At 40.6% G+C, this 16,310-nt stretch overlaps 1 protein-coding gene, 2 long non-coding RNA genes and 1 pseudogene across 7 annotated transcripts in view; 3 read left to right on the plus strand and 1 right to left on the minus strand.

The window, feature by feature from the left end:
• The window catches only part of LOC110047779 (uncharacterized), a 35,343-nt gene extending 30,297 nt beyond the window's left edge, over positions 1–5,046 (minus strand). For all 4 annotated transcript variants that reach the window (XM_089273152.1, XM_089273151.1, XM_089273153.1 and 1 more), the window contains exons 1-2: positions 4,886–5,046; positions 4,232–4,327 (exon numbers count right to left, since the gene is read on the minus strand). In XM_089273152.1, the coding sequence (XP_089129278.1) occupies positions 4,232–4,285 (54 nt within the window). In that variant the 5' untranslated portion in view covers positions 4,286–4,327; positions 4,886–5,046. The remainder of the gene's footprint in view (positions 1–4,231; positions 4,328–4,885) is intronic.
• A 609-nt stretch (positions 5,047–5,655) lies between these two features.
• LOC149104067 (uncharacterized) lies at positions 5,656–6,476 on the plus strand (annotated as a pseudogene).
• Positions 6,477–7,052: 576 nt separating this feature from the next.
• Positions 7,053–9,371, plus strand: LOC149104068 (uncharacterized). The gene is made up of 2 exons (XR_016201908.1): positions 7,053–7,766; positions 9,126–9,371. It is a non-coding gene; the product is annotated as an uncharacterized LOC149104068 (long non-coding RNA).
• A 248-nt stretch (positions 9,372–9,619) lies between these two features.
• Positions 9,620–11,507, plus strand: LOC149104069 (uncharacterized). 2 transcript variants are annotated; one of them, XR_016201907.1, is made up of 3 exons: positions 9,620–10,887; positions 10,970–11,035; positions 11,280–11,507. It is a non-coding gene; the product is annotated as an uncharacterized LOC149104069 (long non-coding RNA). The 2 variants fall into 2 exon arrangements; XR_016201906.1 differs by having other exon boundaries at positions 11,394–11,507.
• Positions 11,508–16,310: the final 4,803 nt, after the last annotated feature.

Raw genomic sequence — 16,310 nt, forward strand, 5'->3', positions numbered from 1 at the left:
AACCAGGCACTCCCTTTATGGGTTTGACAAAATAAAGCACGAGGGTACCCTGGGAGCATTTTGGTTTGACTGTTGACAAATCGTGGCTGACTACCTCCAGTCGGGCTTATTATAGTTACCCAACACCGTTAAAGTGTCCTAACTTTTGTGAAGCGGCTGTTTTTGAATTTGCGAGCGAAGCAATCTCGAAATAAATGTATTGTTGTGGAGGCATTGTGGATGGAATCACGTAGCCAGTGAACTGACATGGAACTTTAACATCTCTTCTTCGATTCTACGGAGGAATTGAGCCGGCAGGGTTATTTTCAGTAGCTTTATTCACTTCGAGGGGCGGGCACTCCAGAAATCAGCGTCCAGCCTTGTCTTTCTTTTAGAAGTGGAAACCCACAGAATGATAACTCGCCAAAATCGTGTTAGATTGGCCTGGGGAGCTGGCAAACAACAAAGGATACAACACAGTAACAGGGTAAGCAGATTTTATTCACAAAATATAAGAATAATTGTAATTGACTTTTCAAGCAAAGCCATTGCATTCTCACACAAACCTTTATAAATTCAAACGGTTGTAACACAACACCTCCATATGCTGCAAGGCCAGAATCACGTTTCACGTAGTCAAATTTGGTCGTTATGTAATAGTATATTCCATATGTCACGTAAGGCTGAACATTCGCATAAAAGTGAAAAAAAGGATCATAAACATTGAGAGCTTGGGTCACCTGTGTGTTGACAGTAAATAAACCAAGTGATTTCATTATGAAACATGCGAGTCCTTGTAGATAAAAGTCTTTGGACTTAATAAGTGTACGTGTGCATTTTTAATGATTCCTGCTTTCATCATCTCCTGGTTGTCTTGTCCACTAGATCCCACCAAGAACTCGTAAAATACAGGACAAAAAATTCGCAACTCCTCCAGAGAGATTGTGTTTGAAATGCTTGCGATTTCATCTGGTTCGTTCAAGAGCAAAATACTTTCAGATTTTGTGTAGCTAGCCACTTCTTCTGAAACATTTTTTTTCAGGGCTTTAACAACCTCTGCCTTAAGATCTTTGTGTTTTACAATGGTATTTGCGGTTGCTTGCCAATTCTCGTTACAAAATTGCCGCACTATTTGATTACTTTCTTCCTCCTAGGGAATTCTTGTTGTCGGTTTGCCGGTACTATCAACGATCACTACTTTAACTTGAAGTGTCCCATCGGTTGGTAAATCATCGATGTTCAAGTTCGAATCAATGAACTCCTTTAAGACTTGCTGGGACTGTTCAGCTGTTATGGCAAATAAAGAGTTGCGAGAAGCTTTAGCAGAGTTGACACAAACAGACTTGTGACAAGGACTGCTGCCCGGCGGAGTTTCGAGCAACAGCTTGGACTCTTGCGTTAATCCTCTGTTTTGGTGGAAGTCTTGCAAGTAGCAGCCTCACTACCCATTGAACTGATCAGTATGAGCTGGTATAGTGTTCCCAAATTCCTTATTTTGCGAGCGCAACGATTACATACACGGTCTGAAAATAGTTCGTTGTCTTCCACTACTTCGACTCCAACAGCTCTACAAGTATCAGCAAGGATTTCTCCTTGTGTATCTTTTTGTTTTGACGGTTTGAAAAGATTTTCTGATGAGATATAGCCAGGTTTACCAGGTTGAGATGCTGTTCTGAATTTAACCTTGAAAGAATACCAACAAGTTCTACAGCGTTCGCTTGGAGTATCTCGCTCTCCGGTCTTTGACATCTTAAATTTTCCTGCGTTTGACAACTTACGTGGAGTATTTGTTTTGAAGGAAGTAAAATTTTACATCCAGTAATCTGTAATTGGCTTACCCAGTGACAGACTGTCAATCACTGAGTGAAATCAACCATGAAAAGTCGATGGGTGATCAGTGGGTGTTTTTCAGAATCGAGGGGTTTGCGGCTAAGCGTTCCCTTCGATCCCCTTCCCCACCCCCGTCCTTTCACCTTTTTGCTCCTTCCCATTTTTCGCATGGCCCGAATGTGAAAAACTCCTTTGTGCAGCCCATGTTTGCCTTGTACGGGAACGCTTGCTACGCAGGCTATAGAATCGGTCGCTGGTTGAACGGAGTTTGTTTACGATAAATCAGCACACAATTGCAAATGTCAGCCAATATTCATGCTTCCAGTTTAGAAAACTGTATGTAAATTATACTTTTAGAAATTAACACGAAGTTTGAAGGTAAATGCAAATATTTTTGTCCTATTAAACTTGTGAGTCTACGGAAACTGCACTGTCATGTAACGTATCAACAAATCATGGTTTATAGAGGGGACCGCAACTTGCTAACCACAAATACACAGGAAAATACCGGACTTTATCATTATGTTATATCTGTCCATAAAACTTCAGTTGTTGATATAAAAATGCTGATTTTAGCAATAGACAGAGGTTGAAAGTAATGAAATCATTCAAGTATAAATTTTCTGACAGAACTTGCAGACTGCACACCGTGATATTGTTTTCCAGAATTTTATTTTCTGCAGAAATTGTCGGGATTTTCAGCTGATCAAAGCAATTTCAATGTGGCATAATTTAAATATGTAATTGCAGACAGTTCCACCCGAGAACTGGAACTTTGTATGATTGTTCCTTATTCATCCAAGAATTTTGTGCATATACAAACAGAAAGCAAATGTTTACCCATCTCATAATAAATGGCGCATCAAGAAAAATAAATTCAGCAGTGAGTGTCTCAAACACTAAGACCTAAGAAGACTCCCTCCAAATTTCAAAAACAAGTCAGAATTCGCCAAAAACCAAGAGCCGATAAGAGTAATCACACGGCCGTCACACAAAGCCCTCAACCTCGCGATTGTTCCCAGGATCCTCTCTCTTGCTAGTGGAACCAAGTCTACATGCGAAGTAGAAACCATGTGACAAACACTTTGCTCTCTACACAAACAAAGGAATAAATATCGCTGGTGCTGACAAAGTGTGGGAAATCCCACACAAAAGTTCTTACAATTATAATGTTATGATAGAAGAGCTGCTGAGTTTATCAGTGTAGTCCAATCCCTCCACCACGGCCACCCAGAAAGAACAATGCATGGCATGACCAACAATGCATGGCATGGGCCAAGTTTCATGACTTTTTACAATAAAAAATGGGGTTTTGTATGTACACAATTCTTTAGTCCTTGATTAACTGGCTGTTGTCAAGAGGTTGGTTTGACATTTGGGATGTGTTTAAGTAGTCATTGCCGTGGTGGAGAGGTGGCCATTATAAAGATGTTAAGATAAGAGTGAATGTATGGAATGTCCACTGGGCAAAATAAAGTGGCTGTTGCAGAGAGGTGATGACTGTAGAAAGATGATCATCGTAGAGAAGTAGAGAGGTGATCATTGTAGAGAGGTAACCATTATAGAGAGGTGACTACTGCAGAGAGGTGGCCGTTGTAGAGAGGTGGCCATGAGTGGAGGTTCCACTAGGGCTTACATTTCTTTGTAATGATTAGCAAATTTGGGGTCCAATATTGGATGTCTCAAAAACTTAGGTCTTGGGTCTTAGTTTTTGAGATAATTCAGATGAAGTCTTAGGTCTTAGTTTTTGAGATTCAGAGGGGGTCTTAGGTCTTAGTTTTTGAGATTCACAGGGAGTCTCAGGTCTTAGTTTTTGAGATTTGGAGGGGGTCTTAGGTCTTAGTTTTTGAGATTCAGAGGGGGTTTCAGGTCTTAGTTTTTGAGATTCAGAGGGAGTCTTAGGTCTTAGTTTTTGAGATTAAGAGGGAGTCTCAGGTCTTTGTTTTTGAGATTCAGAGGGGGTCTCACGTCTTAGTTTTAGAGACACTCACCCATATTTTCATGAGTTTGCAACAGATTCTAGTTTGGCATGATAAATCGAGCGGTGCGGTTTATTATTATTTAATAGGCTGATTTAGCAAGAGAACGGGAACGTCACTTGACGACGGCGCGTGCAGTTCAAATACCCAAATATGGTCAAATTAGAACAGAATCCAGGTTATTTGGCGCACCCTGCAGTCGTCATCTGACGTTCCCGTCCTGTTGCTAAATCAGCCTAATGAAAAAATCAGAAAACCGTGACGTCCGTCAAGACAACCAAATTTTTAATTGCCAATTTTCCTTCTCTAAATTAGCATAGATGCTGAGTCATGAACGTTTTAATTTAGGATAAATTTTAAACTAGCTCAATTCTTAGCCATTTACATACTTCCTTAGCCTTAAAATAAGCTTACATCAATAAATTGTTTTAAAGTTTACTTACCAAGAAACAGCTGACGCCAAAGATCAACAAATTAATCAAACAAGATGATCGCATATCACTATATACGTGCAGTGATCTCCTGGTTCAAACCAATCCCTAAACAAATAAACAACGTTAAAATATAGCAGACTGGATGATATTCAAGCTTAAAGCTTACACATGCATTAGCTTACAGTCGTGGTTGATATATAAGGCTTAAATCATGACAAATTTAGGTCTTGAAATCTCTTAATTAATTATCATCAAATGTTAAAATCATAAAAATGTTTTAGAACTGTCGAAATTTCATCGACATAGGCACTTCTTCTGGTTGTGGAAGATTGAAGCAGTGGCTGCAGTCGCTAACTTCCCAAATTATTGTTTTAGAGTAGTCTTAATCACTTGTTTTGCAGTGCAATTAGGCCCAGTTCAGACGCCGAACTTTTCATGAGCCGAACCAAATACATTGAATTAAGTACATGAAAAGTTCGGCGTCTGAATCAGTTAAGAACGGCTATTTGAATTTGGAACGGCCCAGCCGTTCTTTCCGCCTAGCTCAGCCGGGAATTTCGGCTTTGGAACGGCTTTGATTCAGACGTCGAACTTTTCATGAGCCGAACCTCATGTATAAATTGTTATAACTTAGATTTATAATGCATTGGCTGATGTACTTACTCGTTTGCCGTTAATATCACGAAGTGTCTGCTGCAAAAGGAAACTGGAGCAACCAGGGAAAGGTCCAGCCTTTTAAATTCATATTTACGTCATTTTAAATTTTACATCAGAGGATCCTGGAAAGTTCAGACAGACGCGGACGTGTGTGTGCATGACAACCTCGTTCCCACCCTGGTTGCCGGCTGGTCACGTGTCTGCGTATGCCAACCAAAGCTGCACGGCGGGTGGGTCCTCAACTTTATTTTCCCAACACTGTCCAGGGAGGTGAATGTTGTGCTGCTATGCAGACGCTATTTTGAAAGTGAAGCAAGTTGTTTGTCAAAGATCCTGCCTGACAAGTGCTTCGTCTCTATGAGTATGAGATGTTAACTCAGAGGGAACTTTGCTTATTTTTCACTGCTTTTTTAAAAACCGTCAACAACCTCCTTCGGATGAGTTTAATCGGTTTTTCACTGCAAAAGAATTAAATAACCGTCAAATTATCGACGGGATGCATTCAGCTAAATGAGAAGCTAGTGTCTTGACCGAAAATTGGACTCACCGCTAAACAGTTTTAAAACCAGAGGCACCCAACGACCGTTTTCTCTCTAATGCTTTGAAATGCTGTTTTAGGCTATCTGGAGTTCTTTTAATGCTCTGTAGGTTAATTTTAGGTTGCGCTGAAAAAATTTTATCTGTTCGGTTATTCAAGGGGAAATGTATTTTCCTTCGGAAGTTCAGCGTGAACACGCATGTGATTTATGCTAACGCATCTTGTGTTAGCACGTGGAGTCTCTCGAGACTCCAGTTGGAATATATATAAGGAGTGAATAGGTTGATATATTCATCAAGTGCGACACTACTCGACGGTGCTTGTAGTTTTCTTGTTTGTTTCATCGTGTTTGAGATGCCCTCGAGTCCCGAAACTTCGAAGAACCCTAAAGAGTCTGCTACGGAGGACGTTTTCGAACGTTTTAAAACGTACCTTGACCACAAGATTGAAAATCTCTCGTCGGGATTAAGCTCGCAATCGTCAAGTGAAACTGGAAAATTGCAAAGAGCGTCTGAGGCCGGCAAGCTTAAGTTCCAAGGCAACAAAGACCAGTTCCTGTTTAACTCCGAACTTCAGGCGACGGTAGACGAAGCCGCTAATTTTCTTGGCTTGCGCGACGTCGACAAAGCTGCTGAAAAGGTTGAGGACTTAAGAAAAAGTTTGCGACATCGTCAGAAGATCATAAAACTGGCAGACAAGAGCAAAGCAGGTTGGCTTGCGGTGAAGGGATACGAGGCGGAGGAGTTAGCTAGTGATTCGGACGACGAGAAGAGGATCAGGAAGGCGTAGGAGAGGGCTTTGAAGAAGAAGAAGCAAAATGCTTTTAAGAAATCCGAGAAGAATAAGACTCCCCTCAGCGCTCATACTTCTCGCGCTGCTGACGACCGGTCTCTTTTTCGAGGTATGCTCCTTGCCCTTTCTTTGTTTTTTCAACGTGGCAGGCAGGTGCTCTCACTCTGCCTGCCTTACAGTCTTGTGTATTTGTGTTATGCTTCAGCGTTCTGGAGAAGGAAAATGATTTTCCTTCGTACGAACGGAGTGAGGGAGAAGGAAACTTGAGTATTCTCGAATTTATTAGGGCTTTTGTGTCCATTGCCCGAAAACCTTAGGTCTTATCACCTTTCCGAAAATGGTAGGTGACCTTTCTTCGGTGCCCAAAACGACATTTTTAACAATCCGAAAACAACAGACACTAAATTTCTCATATCACGAAAGTTCGAGGGGACAATTCTGTTAAGAAAATCAAAGGGGATTAAAGGCCTTCCGAACAGATAATTTACCGAAATGATCCGTTGGGTGCCCCTGTTAAAACGAAAGCCGTTGGATTTTGCAAAAGCGCGACCGATGTCGTTTTTGTCAAGTTCTTCATAAAATTTTTCACAGCAAGAGAATCGAATGACCGTCAAACTTTCGATTGGATGAATTCAATCAAATTCAAAGCTAGTCGCTTGGCCAAACACTAGATGTATCAAACTCTAAACGAATGCATCAATGCCTCCGTTGTGATTTTGCCGAGGCTGGATATCACAAAAACCGAATCTAATAATTGTTTTATTATACATTGAACGAAAAAAAAATGGAAGTCATGTTTTTGCTTCTTCACTGACGGCAAGCAACACAAAGCGCGCGAACTTGACATCAGGAGTACCCGTCGGATCCGCTCCGCAAAATATCCGCTCTGCAGACTTAAGTTGAGCTGGCTGGGAATTTTAGTATTAAACAGAATCTTGCTGAGAATTTAGCTTATCGAGAGCTAGCTAGCTGGAAAATTTTTTTTGGTGTTCAAATAGCTTACACTGTGGTTTTACTAATCAGTTCTGGCTGGAAATTACATTCCGGATGCGATCACTGACTGAAGTGTGTCACTTGACACTCACTGACTGCTTGACCTTTTGTTTGAAAACATGCTTACAATATAATGTTAGTTGTTTATTAAAGTTTTATTTACCAGCAAACAATAGAAGTCTGTTCTGCTGTCATTTATAGTGTGAAATTAGATCGGTTTCTTTTCCCTTGACGCTCCTTTTTCCCACGTTCAGTTGCATGTTTCACCACCGTTGATCCGGTCGCGGAAAATCATCGTCTGTTCTAGCTGCTTTCATGTTCTACCTTGAGACAACTGGTTATCTGGTGATGACGTTTGTTGGTTCGTGCAGTCTTTTCACATTTTTGCCTGAGGCCCGGTGAGACTCGGGTAACCTCGTAATATTTTGTAACTAAAACATTGTTCCCGTATAATTTTGTGTCCAACGGTCGGTTTCAAGCGCGATCAGATTTTGCCGACCAGTTGTTTGAGGGTTTGGCAGCCAGAGAACTCTGAGGACTCCACTGATAAATTCAAAGGTTCAGGTAAGAACTACTTTGGAGTTGAACTAGTTGAATCAGCCTATATATTTAATATTCAGTGATTATGTTTAAGCAATGTGTGCGGGAAAAGCCGGCGCAGGTTTTCAAACTGTATTCGCCACTGTATTGTATTTCAAACCCAACGGAAAGTGCAGCTTCAGTGAAGACAGTGAAAGCAAGAAAAGGCCTGATATGTCTCAGAACTTGGAAGGGTTTTCGAAATTGTCAGTGCATTCATCCACAGTGATCCTACTTCCAAGTGTAATTTCAATTCTATAATTTTAACGACCAGTAAAATCCGATCCCGGTGCTGCAGTCGATGATGACCGCTTTTTAACGCGTCGAACGTTAAAACATGAGCTATTGAAACACATTTGCCGCGTATTGGACAACTGACGAGATATTGAAATGATTATTTTTTCCCGGTGTAAGAAAGTATTGTTTCCATCGGTTTCTTTACTGAAGTCCGATCGTGTTCTTTATATAACTGAAGGCTGATTACCTATTGCTGCCTTTTGGTATCGCCCAAAATTTGCCCTGAAAGAGCTGTTGACCAACACACCTGATTGATCTAGTTCAGTGCTAATTGTACTGTACTTTGGGATTTAAAAGGGAATACAAAGGCTTTCCATGTCAAAGGTGAGAAAAGACCAGAAGGCAATCATGTCATTCCAGATTTCGTTCTTTCGGTGTCGATAGCGCCAGGACAATAATGTGTAATTTAATTTCTTATGCGTTCCCATTTGTTAACGCGCGTGTTTTTCACACATTCAGTTTCTGTTAGAGAACAAGTTATTTTGCATGCCTGCGTAGTTACCGGAAATGTAGACATTTCGCCTTATTGTCCTTCTTTTTATGATGGCGCAGACAGTGATTTTGTGGTGGAACAATCATCGCACGGTTCAGTTCATGTAGCTTAGGCAAAGCGCGAAACATGGCACACGAAAAAATAGGGGAGGGGCGTGGAACCAGTTCACACCATTCACTGAATTCACGCTTCTGGGTTATAGTTTGATGACGAAATGAGCGGTAAAAAATTATTCCACAATTATTTTTCTTAAACAGTTAAATCCTTGCTTCTTTGACTTGCCCCAGGGAATGTAATTTTCAGCAATGTAACATCAGTTAAAATCTAAGACATTTCATTGAATTCTCTCATGAATGAGCTATTTTTGTGAACATAGTTCTTGATCTAGATCTTACATTGAGGGGCCCGATAGTATCACCAGTTTTGTATATTATTATGTGTCCGTGGCTGTATGCGTATTTGGATGCATGTGTGTGTGTGTGGACAAGGGGAGGACGCCGATATAAGAGGGATTGTGCAGTATGTTAAATTTTCTAAAACATATCATTTTTCAGGTGTAAAATTAACTGCGTGAACTATAAGAAGCACAGCTAAAGATGCTGCAAACGTTACCCGATGTCATGGACTGGTACGCGAGAAAAGATGAGCAAATTTGTTGATGAAATCACGAGATTAACTTTGTGAATCTTTTATGCTGATCGTCCAGTGTATATTTATGACATTACATTGATCTGATTGATACATTTTGTTAACGAGTTAACGAGTAATGATGCTGTTAATAGCAATACTTTTACTATGAACGGCCTTTAACATTCCAACAATGCCGGGGTCTTTGCTGCGAAACTTTGCACTTAACTGTGTGAAACTTTTACGGTGAACGGCCTATAACATCCCAACAATGCCGGGGTCTTTGCTGCGAATGTTCGCACTTAACTGTGTGAAACTTTTACGGTGAACGGCCTATAACATCCCAATAATGCCGAGGTCTTTGCTGCGAATGTTTGCACTTAACTGTGTGAAACTTTTACGGTGAACGGCCTATAACATCCCAACAATGCCGGGGTCTTTGCTGCGAAACTTTGCACTTAACTGTGTGAAACTTTTACGGTGAACGGCCTATAACATCCCAACAATGCCGGGGTCTTTGCTGCGAATGTTTGCACTTAACTGTGTGAAACTTTTACGGTGAACGGCCTGTAACATCCCAACAATGCCGGGGTCTTTGCTGCGAATGTTCGCACTTAATTGTGTGAAACTTTTACGGTGAACGGCCTATAACATCCCAACAATGCCGGGGTCTTTGCTGCGAATGTTCGCACTTAACTGTGTGAAACTTTTACGGTGAACGGCCTGTAACATCCCAACAATGCCGGGGTCTTTGCTGCGAATGTTCGCACTTAACTGTGTGAAACTTTTACGGTGAACGGCCTGTAACATCCCAACAATGCCGGGGTCTTTGCTGCGAATGTTTGCACTTAACTGTGTGAAACTTTTACGGTGAACGGCCTGTAACATCCCAACAATGCCGGGGTCTTTGCTGCGAAACTTTGCACTTAACTGTGTGAAACTTTTACGGTGAACGGCCTATAACATCCCAACAATGCCGGGGTCTTTGCTGCGAATGTTCGCACTTAACTGTGTGAAACTTTTACGGTGAACGGCCTGTAACATCCCAACAATGCCGGGGTCTTTGCTGCGAATGTTCGCACTTAACTGTGTGAAACTTTTACGGTGAACGGCCTGTAACATCCCAACAATGCCGGGGTCTTTGCTGCGAATGTTCGCACTTAACTGTGTGAAACTTTTACGGTGAACGGCCTGTAACATCCCAACAATGCCGGGGTCTTTGCTGCGAATGTTCGCACTTAACTGTGTGAAACTTTTACGGTGAACGGCCTGTAACATCCCAACAATGCCGGGGTCTTTGCTGCGAATGTTTGCTCTTAACTGTGTGAAACTTTTACGGTGAACGGCCTATAACATCCCAACAATGCCGGGGTCTTTGCTGCGAAACTTTGCACTTAACTGTGTGAAACTTTTACGGTGAACGGCCTATAACATCCTAACAATGCTGGGGTCTTTGCTGCGAAACTTTGCACTTAACTGTGTGAAACTTTTACGGTGAATGGCTTTGAACATCCCTTCAATGGGTATTTATGAAATGTTTACGGTAAACTACCTCTAGGAATGTGAGTGTCTTTGGTTGTTTAGCTTTCAAGTTAAATTAATTTGTGAAAGTTGTGTTGACAGTGCTTTGCAGTCTTGGGTAAGGCATGGATCAGTGACATGGACTGAGATGGATCACCAACATTCAAGGTATGTATTATCAAGATTTTTTTTACTCGTTTTATGATAAAGATTCTAATGTGGTTTATACACTTTTATCTCGCAATTCTAGAGTGGGAAGCTCAGAGAAGACAGTTGTCCAAAGAAAAAGAAAAACACGTTTTTCAATACTTTTGAGGTAAACATGGTGTTACTAATCAGCACTAAACCAGCTCCCTTTGGTTGTTTTAAGGAGCTGGCATAACCCTTTATTTTTCAAAAAAATCATTAGAAATAATTGTAAACTACTAAATCGGGGTAAACATATAAAGTGTGTTGCTGTTGTTGAAATTACAATCATTATTGGGCTAGCAATGTAGAAGTAAGGCCGATATGTAGTAATAAAGGACTTCAATATTATTTTTTGTTCATTTCCCTTACAGCGTTATATAAAAGTAATTTTGCAACAGACATTTCTTTGGTGAAAGCAAGTTTGATCTGAATGTCTAGAAGGATTAGAGGGATCTTATTTTAAACATCAGTGTGAACCGTTTTAGATGTCAGAACGTAAAGTGCCAAACTGTCACACGTATGCTGAACCTGGAAGGCATCTGAAGTATCGGAAAACAACGTGCTGGGAGACACCTTGTCCGATCCGCTTAAGACATAAATGGTAAGTTGTATTGTTTTTAAGTGATAACATAATCATAGTGTAGAGTTTGCTCATAGCGGCAAAAATAACCACATATTGCTAATTTATCTCTAATAATAGTCAACAGACAATAGGCTGTTGAATAAAGGTCCTAAACAATGCGTTTGTTTTTAATCTAGGTCAAAACGCTGGCCAGAACATTTTTTCGCCAATAATTGCCTTGCTGGCATTTTCAATGTTACCCTTTACTGCTGGCTGGCTACTTGGCTAATTGCCATTTTTCTAGCTCGGTAATCAAAATTTTCATTATGTCTGGCTGGGAGTTTTATGAAATAAAGTCGATCTTGCTAGCAGTGAAGAGCGGATATTTTTTTCCCAGGAAAGTTAATTATTAATGGTAATTGACGTGGGAGCACAGAATCAGTGCTTGGGAAGTCACATATTAAATTTCCAGTTAAAGTGTCGTTGGGTACTCCTGTGACATGATTACCCTTAGAAATCATGCACCGCGGTCGTACATGACATGATTACCCGTGACCTTGAGTGTCCTTGCATGATTATTGTATAATCTGCAGTTATGACGTCACAGGCGCTCATTTCGAAAATTCACTTTATGCTTTTGGCCAATTAGAAAAGAGATAATGAGTTCAATGTATAATAAAAGCTTATCGATCGAGACGCTGAGACCAGTGAAATCTCTTCAAGGCCATCTGGATGGCCGCTCCACAGATGTTTCCATCGATTCCAGATTTGGCTTGGGTCTTGCCTCAACAACAGAAGACTGCCATCACAAATGAAGCAAATAAATAAAGAAATGAAATAATATAAAATTTTAACCGACGGAATATACTAACACAAACTCAGTGTGCTTTCATTTTGGTTCTCACAGGGAAGAGACCAAATTCAGCAGATATTTCAGATGATATTTCAGATGTTTGTTCAAAAACAATAATTGATTGCAGGCTTAAAATCATAGGAATATACTCTCCTCCCATCGCTTCGTCCGGTTTGGCACTTAGGTGGAAGCCCCCTTTCTGAGCGATTGCAAACAGCGTCATGTAACGGTCACGGTAAGTCTACCACCTGTACGTTTCTTTTAAGTGCCAGCGGTTTTCCAGTTAGAATTAAATTTCAACTTGCAACCTGCAACCTGCAAGTTAACAACACAAACTTTGGTTTTTTGGTAGTTAAGCTGACCAATGTGCCGTTGCCATGGCAACATGAATAAATATAAACAGGCCTTTAAAATCAGTTTAGGTTATTTGTAGAAAATCTAGTCATAAAATTTTCTTTACAATTTGCATGCAGCAAGATTGTGACGATACTCACAAGTTAACACCATTTTGATAATAATTTAACAGAGAGATCTCTAATTATCCCTTTTTGAAGGCTCTCTGAAATATCTAGAATTTCCTTCGTTAAAGTTCAATTTTTTTACAATACTCCGGTTACTTATTTCCTATAAAATTCTAATGAGTGGTTCTCGAGAAAAAGGCGTATTTCCGAGCAAACAATTTTTCATTCAATCGCAATTTTTTTACTTACTGCGCATGCGCTGCATTTAACTGGGTTCTTTCGGTAACAACGAAAAAGCTGAGAATTGCTGGGTTCTTTGCATCGTTACCTTTTCTAACATATTTTTGTAATAAAAGATTAAAACCATCAATACACTGCGTTCAGTTATAGAGAAAAATAGCATAGATAGCGCGGGTGTTGAGTAACTAAAATGATCGCTCTTTTGACGGCATGTTTGTTTTTTGCAATCCTTGTGCGCGCGCTGAATCGCATCAGCAATAGCGCGCGCGAAAAGTGTTCGGCCACCTTATCAAGCTTAGGCCATCCCCCCTTTTTTTTCGTTTATTGTCGAATGCGTTTTCTGATTTTGGGTCGGTCGGTAGGAAAAATAAATTTAAAAAAATAATTAAAATTGGAAAAGGAGTCTGGAGCTAGGAGGCCCGGTACCTCAGCATAATATCCGTGGAGCCTGGAAACAACAAGGTGTGGTTACAAAGCGGCAATGGAGGAAGGAAAAATCAACGTCATTGTTAAAATCAAACGAGAATAGGGAAAAAAACTAAAAATCTGTAAGGCAAAAAATTGCTTATGTTTCAGATTAAAGTGACAATTGTTTGAAATAATGTGTCATTGCCTTTATTGCCTTCTCCGTAACTTTTTTTTTTTTTTTGAAAACGCGAAAATCTGGGTCGGTCGGACGACGCTAAATAGAGGAAAAAAGGGTGATGGCATTATTAGTATTCATCTTTGTTGAGGTCAAGTTCTTCGTAATTTTTTTCGCCGCAAGATAATGGAATGACCGTCAAACTGTCCATGGGAGTAATTTAATCAAATTCAAAACTACCTTTGTAGGCGAACATACGACGTATTTAACTCTAAACGAATGAGTAAATACCTACGTTGTGATTTTGCCGAATGATAAAATTAAATTCACCGCGCGGTTCATTTCCAAGTACTTTGTCAATTTTTTTCACCGCCACAAATTCCAAAGATCGTCCAACTATCGATGGCAAAAATTCAGCGAAATGCAGAGCTAACCTTAAAGCCGAACATTGAATGCATTTAACTCCAATATCAAATGTGTTATGCCTTCGTTGTGAGTTTCGCGATCCACCACGGGAGGGTTACAAATTTCATTCCCTACTGGGCTCAGTAGGTGAGCTCAGTGGAGACAAACTTTAACTGTCCTGCCCCTCCATTCAATCATTTTTCTGGAATCTGCAAAAATCTAGCAGACACGTGACCAGCCGCAACCAGGGTACTTTCTCGACGCAGGAAGAGAGAGGACCCTGGGAACGAGGTTGTGTGCATGATTGGACACAAAATTACGTCAGAGCCCGGGTTTAAATTAATGAGATGCGTGTTATCATATAGGTCTCGTATGGGTAAATGAGGGATTTTGAGGAAAAAAATAATTGGTTAGGAATGGGTACTAGGGGGAGGGGGGAAGGCAGTGACATGGAGACACTAAAGCATTCCGATGGTATCGCAGATATATAGAGAAAGACTTGACTTGAGGAAACACTGACATACCGTGAAACCTGTCTTAAGCGGACACCATTGGGACCCTCACTAGTGCCCGCTTAAAACAGGGTGTCCGCTCTAAGCAGGTTCCAATATATTGTGCAATGATAGTTAATTATTAACCCTTTTATAACTCAGTGTAACAGAGTGTAAGATCAAAGACTGCTCATAGCACAATTTCCAGTCAGTCAATGCATCAATCTGGAATAATCTACTTAATTAAAACAACATTGCTGAACAATGTTAAAGGAGTCTGAGCTGAGCTTTCAGATGTAAAAAGCTCTTGAAGTGTCCGCTAATTGCAGGTTTTGTACAACAAAATGGGTTAATATCGGTGTCCGCGTCCTCTTAACAGAGCTGTCCGCTGAATACAGGTTTATTTTACAGTAAATGCAGGAAGAAAATTTTGGGACTCAAGCTTGTGTCCGCTTAATAGAGGGTGTCCGCTAAATAATGGGGTCCGGTTAATACAGGTTTCACGGTAGTCAAACCATATGCATGGAAACCCCATTAATTCACTGGTTATCACTTCAGTTAGAACTAAGTGGTTTAGTCATCTAGGACATACCTGGCTTTATAAAGAAACTGTTCTGTTGTGCTTTTTCTGTTTTAGAGACCAAAGGCCAAGATTTCCTCATTCTCGCCAACATTTGTGCTTCGTAATTAAACACCTTCAACGGATATATGAACATCAGCGCCAGAAAGTAATGCACTAATTCGGAGTAATATTTCACGAAAGTGCAGTGTCAAATCCAATTTTGTTGTAACCCGCGGCCACCTCGTTGTTACAGTCTTTGCTCTGGCCCAAATAAAATTCAGTCAGTCATTTTCTTATTTAAAGAACCCCTTCAATACGACCCGCTGTTGACCGGATTAACGGGGTTCCACTGTAGTGATTTTTTGCGGATCGATTACGCGTATCTTATGAGCGTTGTGTTCGGAACTTTTCTGATGGATGTTCCAAGTGCCAATAGTTTTTTTTTCGCCTTCAAGGGCCGATTTGTTCTAAAATAGTTATTATTACTTTATGTGCATTTTCCAAAAAGATATTCTTAAAACTTAAAATGCGAACGAATTATCCTCAAAAACGGGATTTTTAAAACGAATCGACGGCCCGCAAACTGTGATAACTGAATTAGGATGTATCCGTCAACTTAATTTTTGGGGCAATCTCCACCGAAGAAAACAACGGCCATCTCTTTACAACGGCAACGGCCACTAGAACTCGTCCCAACTGTCAAAATAACCTCTCGACAACGGCCAGTTAATCAACGATTGACGGTGTATACAGAAGCCCATTTTGTTATTGTCAAAGGTCACCAAATTTGATCCGTACCGCCAGTCGTTGGTCTCTGCTTCTGTTTTTTTGATACATTTTGATTTAGCATATGCTAAAGTAAACAATTTTTTGAAAAAATGTTGCACCCCTGAAAAAAAAAAAAAAAAAAAAAAAGAAAAAAAAAAAGAAAGAAAAAGAAAAAACCTAAGTGTCATTACACCCTTACCTCTCCATAACGGCCACCCCTCTACAACGGTCACTTCTCTCTGTCCCCTAGGTGGAGAGGTAAGGGTAAGGCAAGCCAAGTAAGGGTAAGGTAAGCCAAGTGACCCGTCAGGCTGGAGCTTATCCCGGTCTCCGTGGCATGAAGCGACTAGGAGTATTTCTACTCCCCCTGAATGGGGATGCTAGTTCATCACAGGGTTACCCCTAGCATTAAGTTCGCCGGTACCCATTTGTACACCTGGGTGGAGAGACGCACTGTGCTCAAGAGCAAAGTGTCTT

Source organism: Orbicella faveolata, unplaced genomic scaffold (genome assembly GCF_042242905.1).
Source record: "Orbicella faveolata isolate gen_17 unplaced genomic scaffold, um_ofav_v1 contig_35, whole genome shotgun sequence".
NCBI lineage: Eukaryota > Metazoa > Cnidaria > Anthozoa > Scleractinia > Merulinidae > Orbicella > Orbicella faveolata.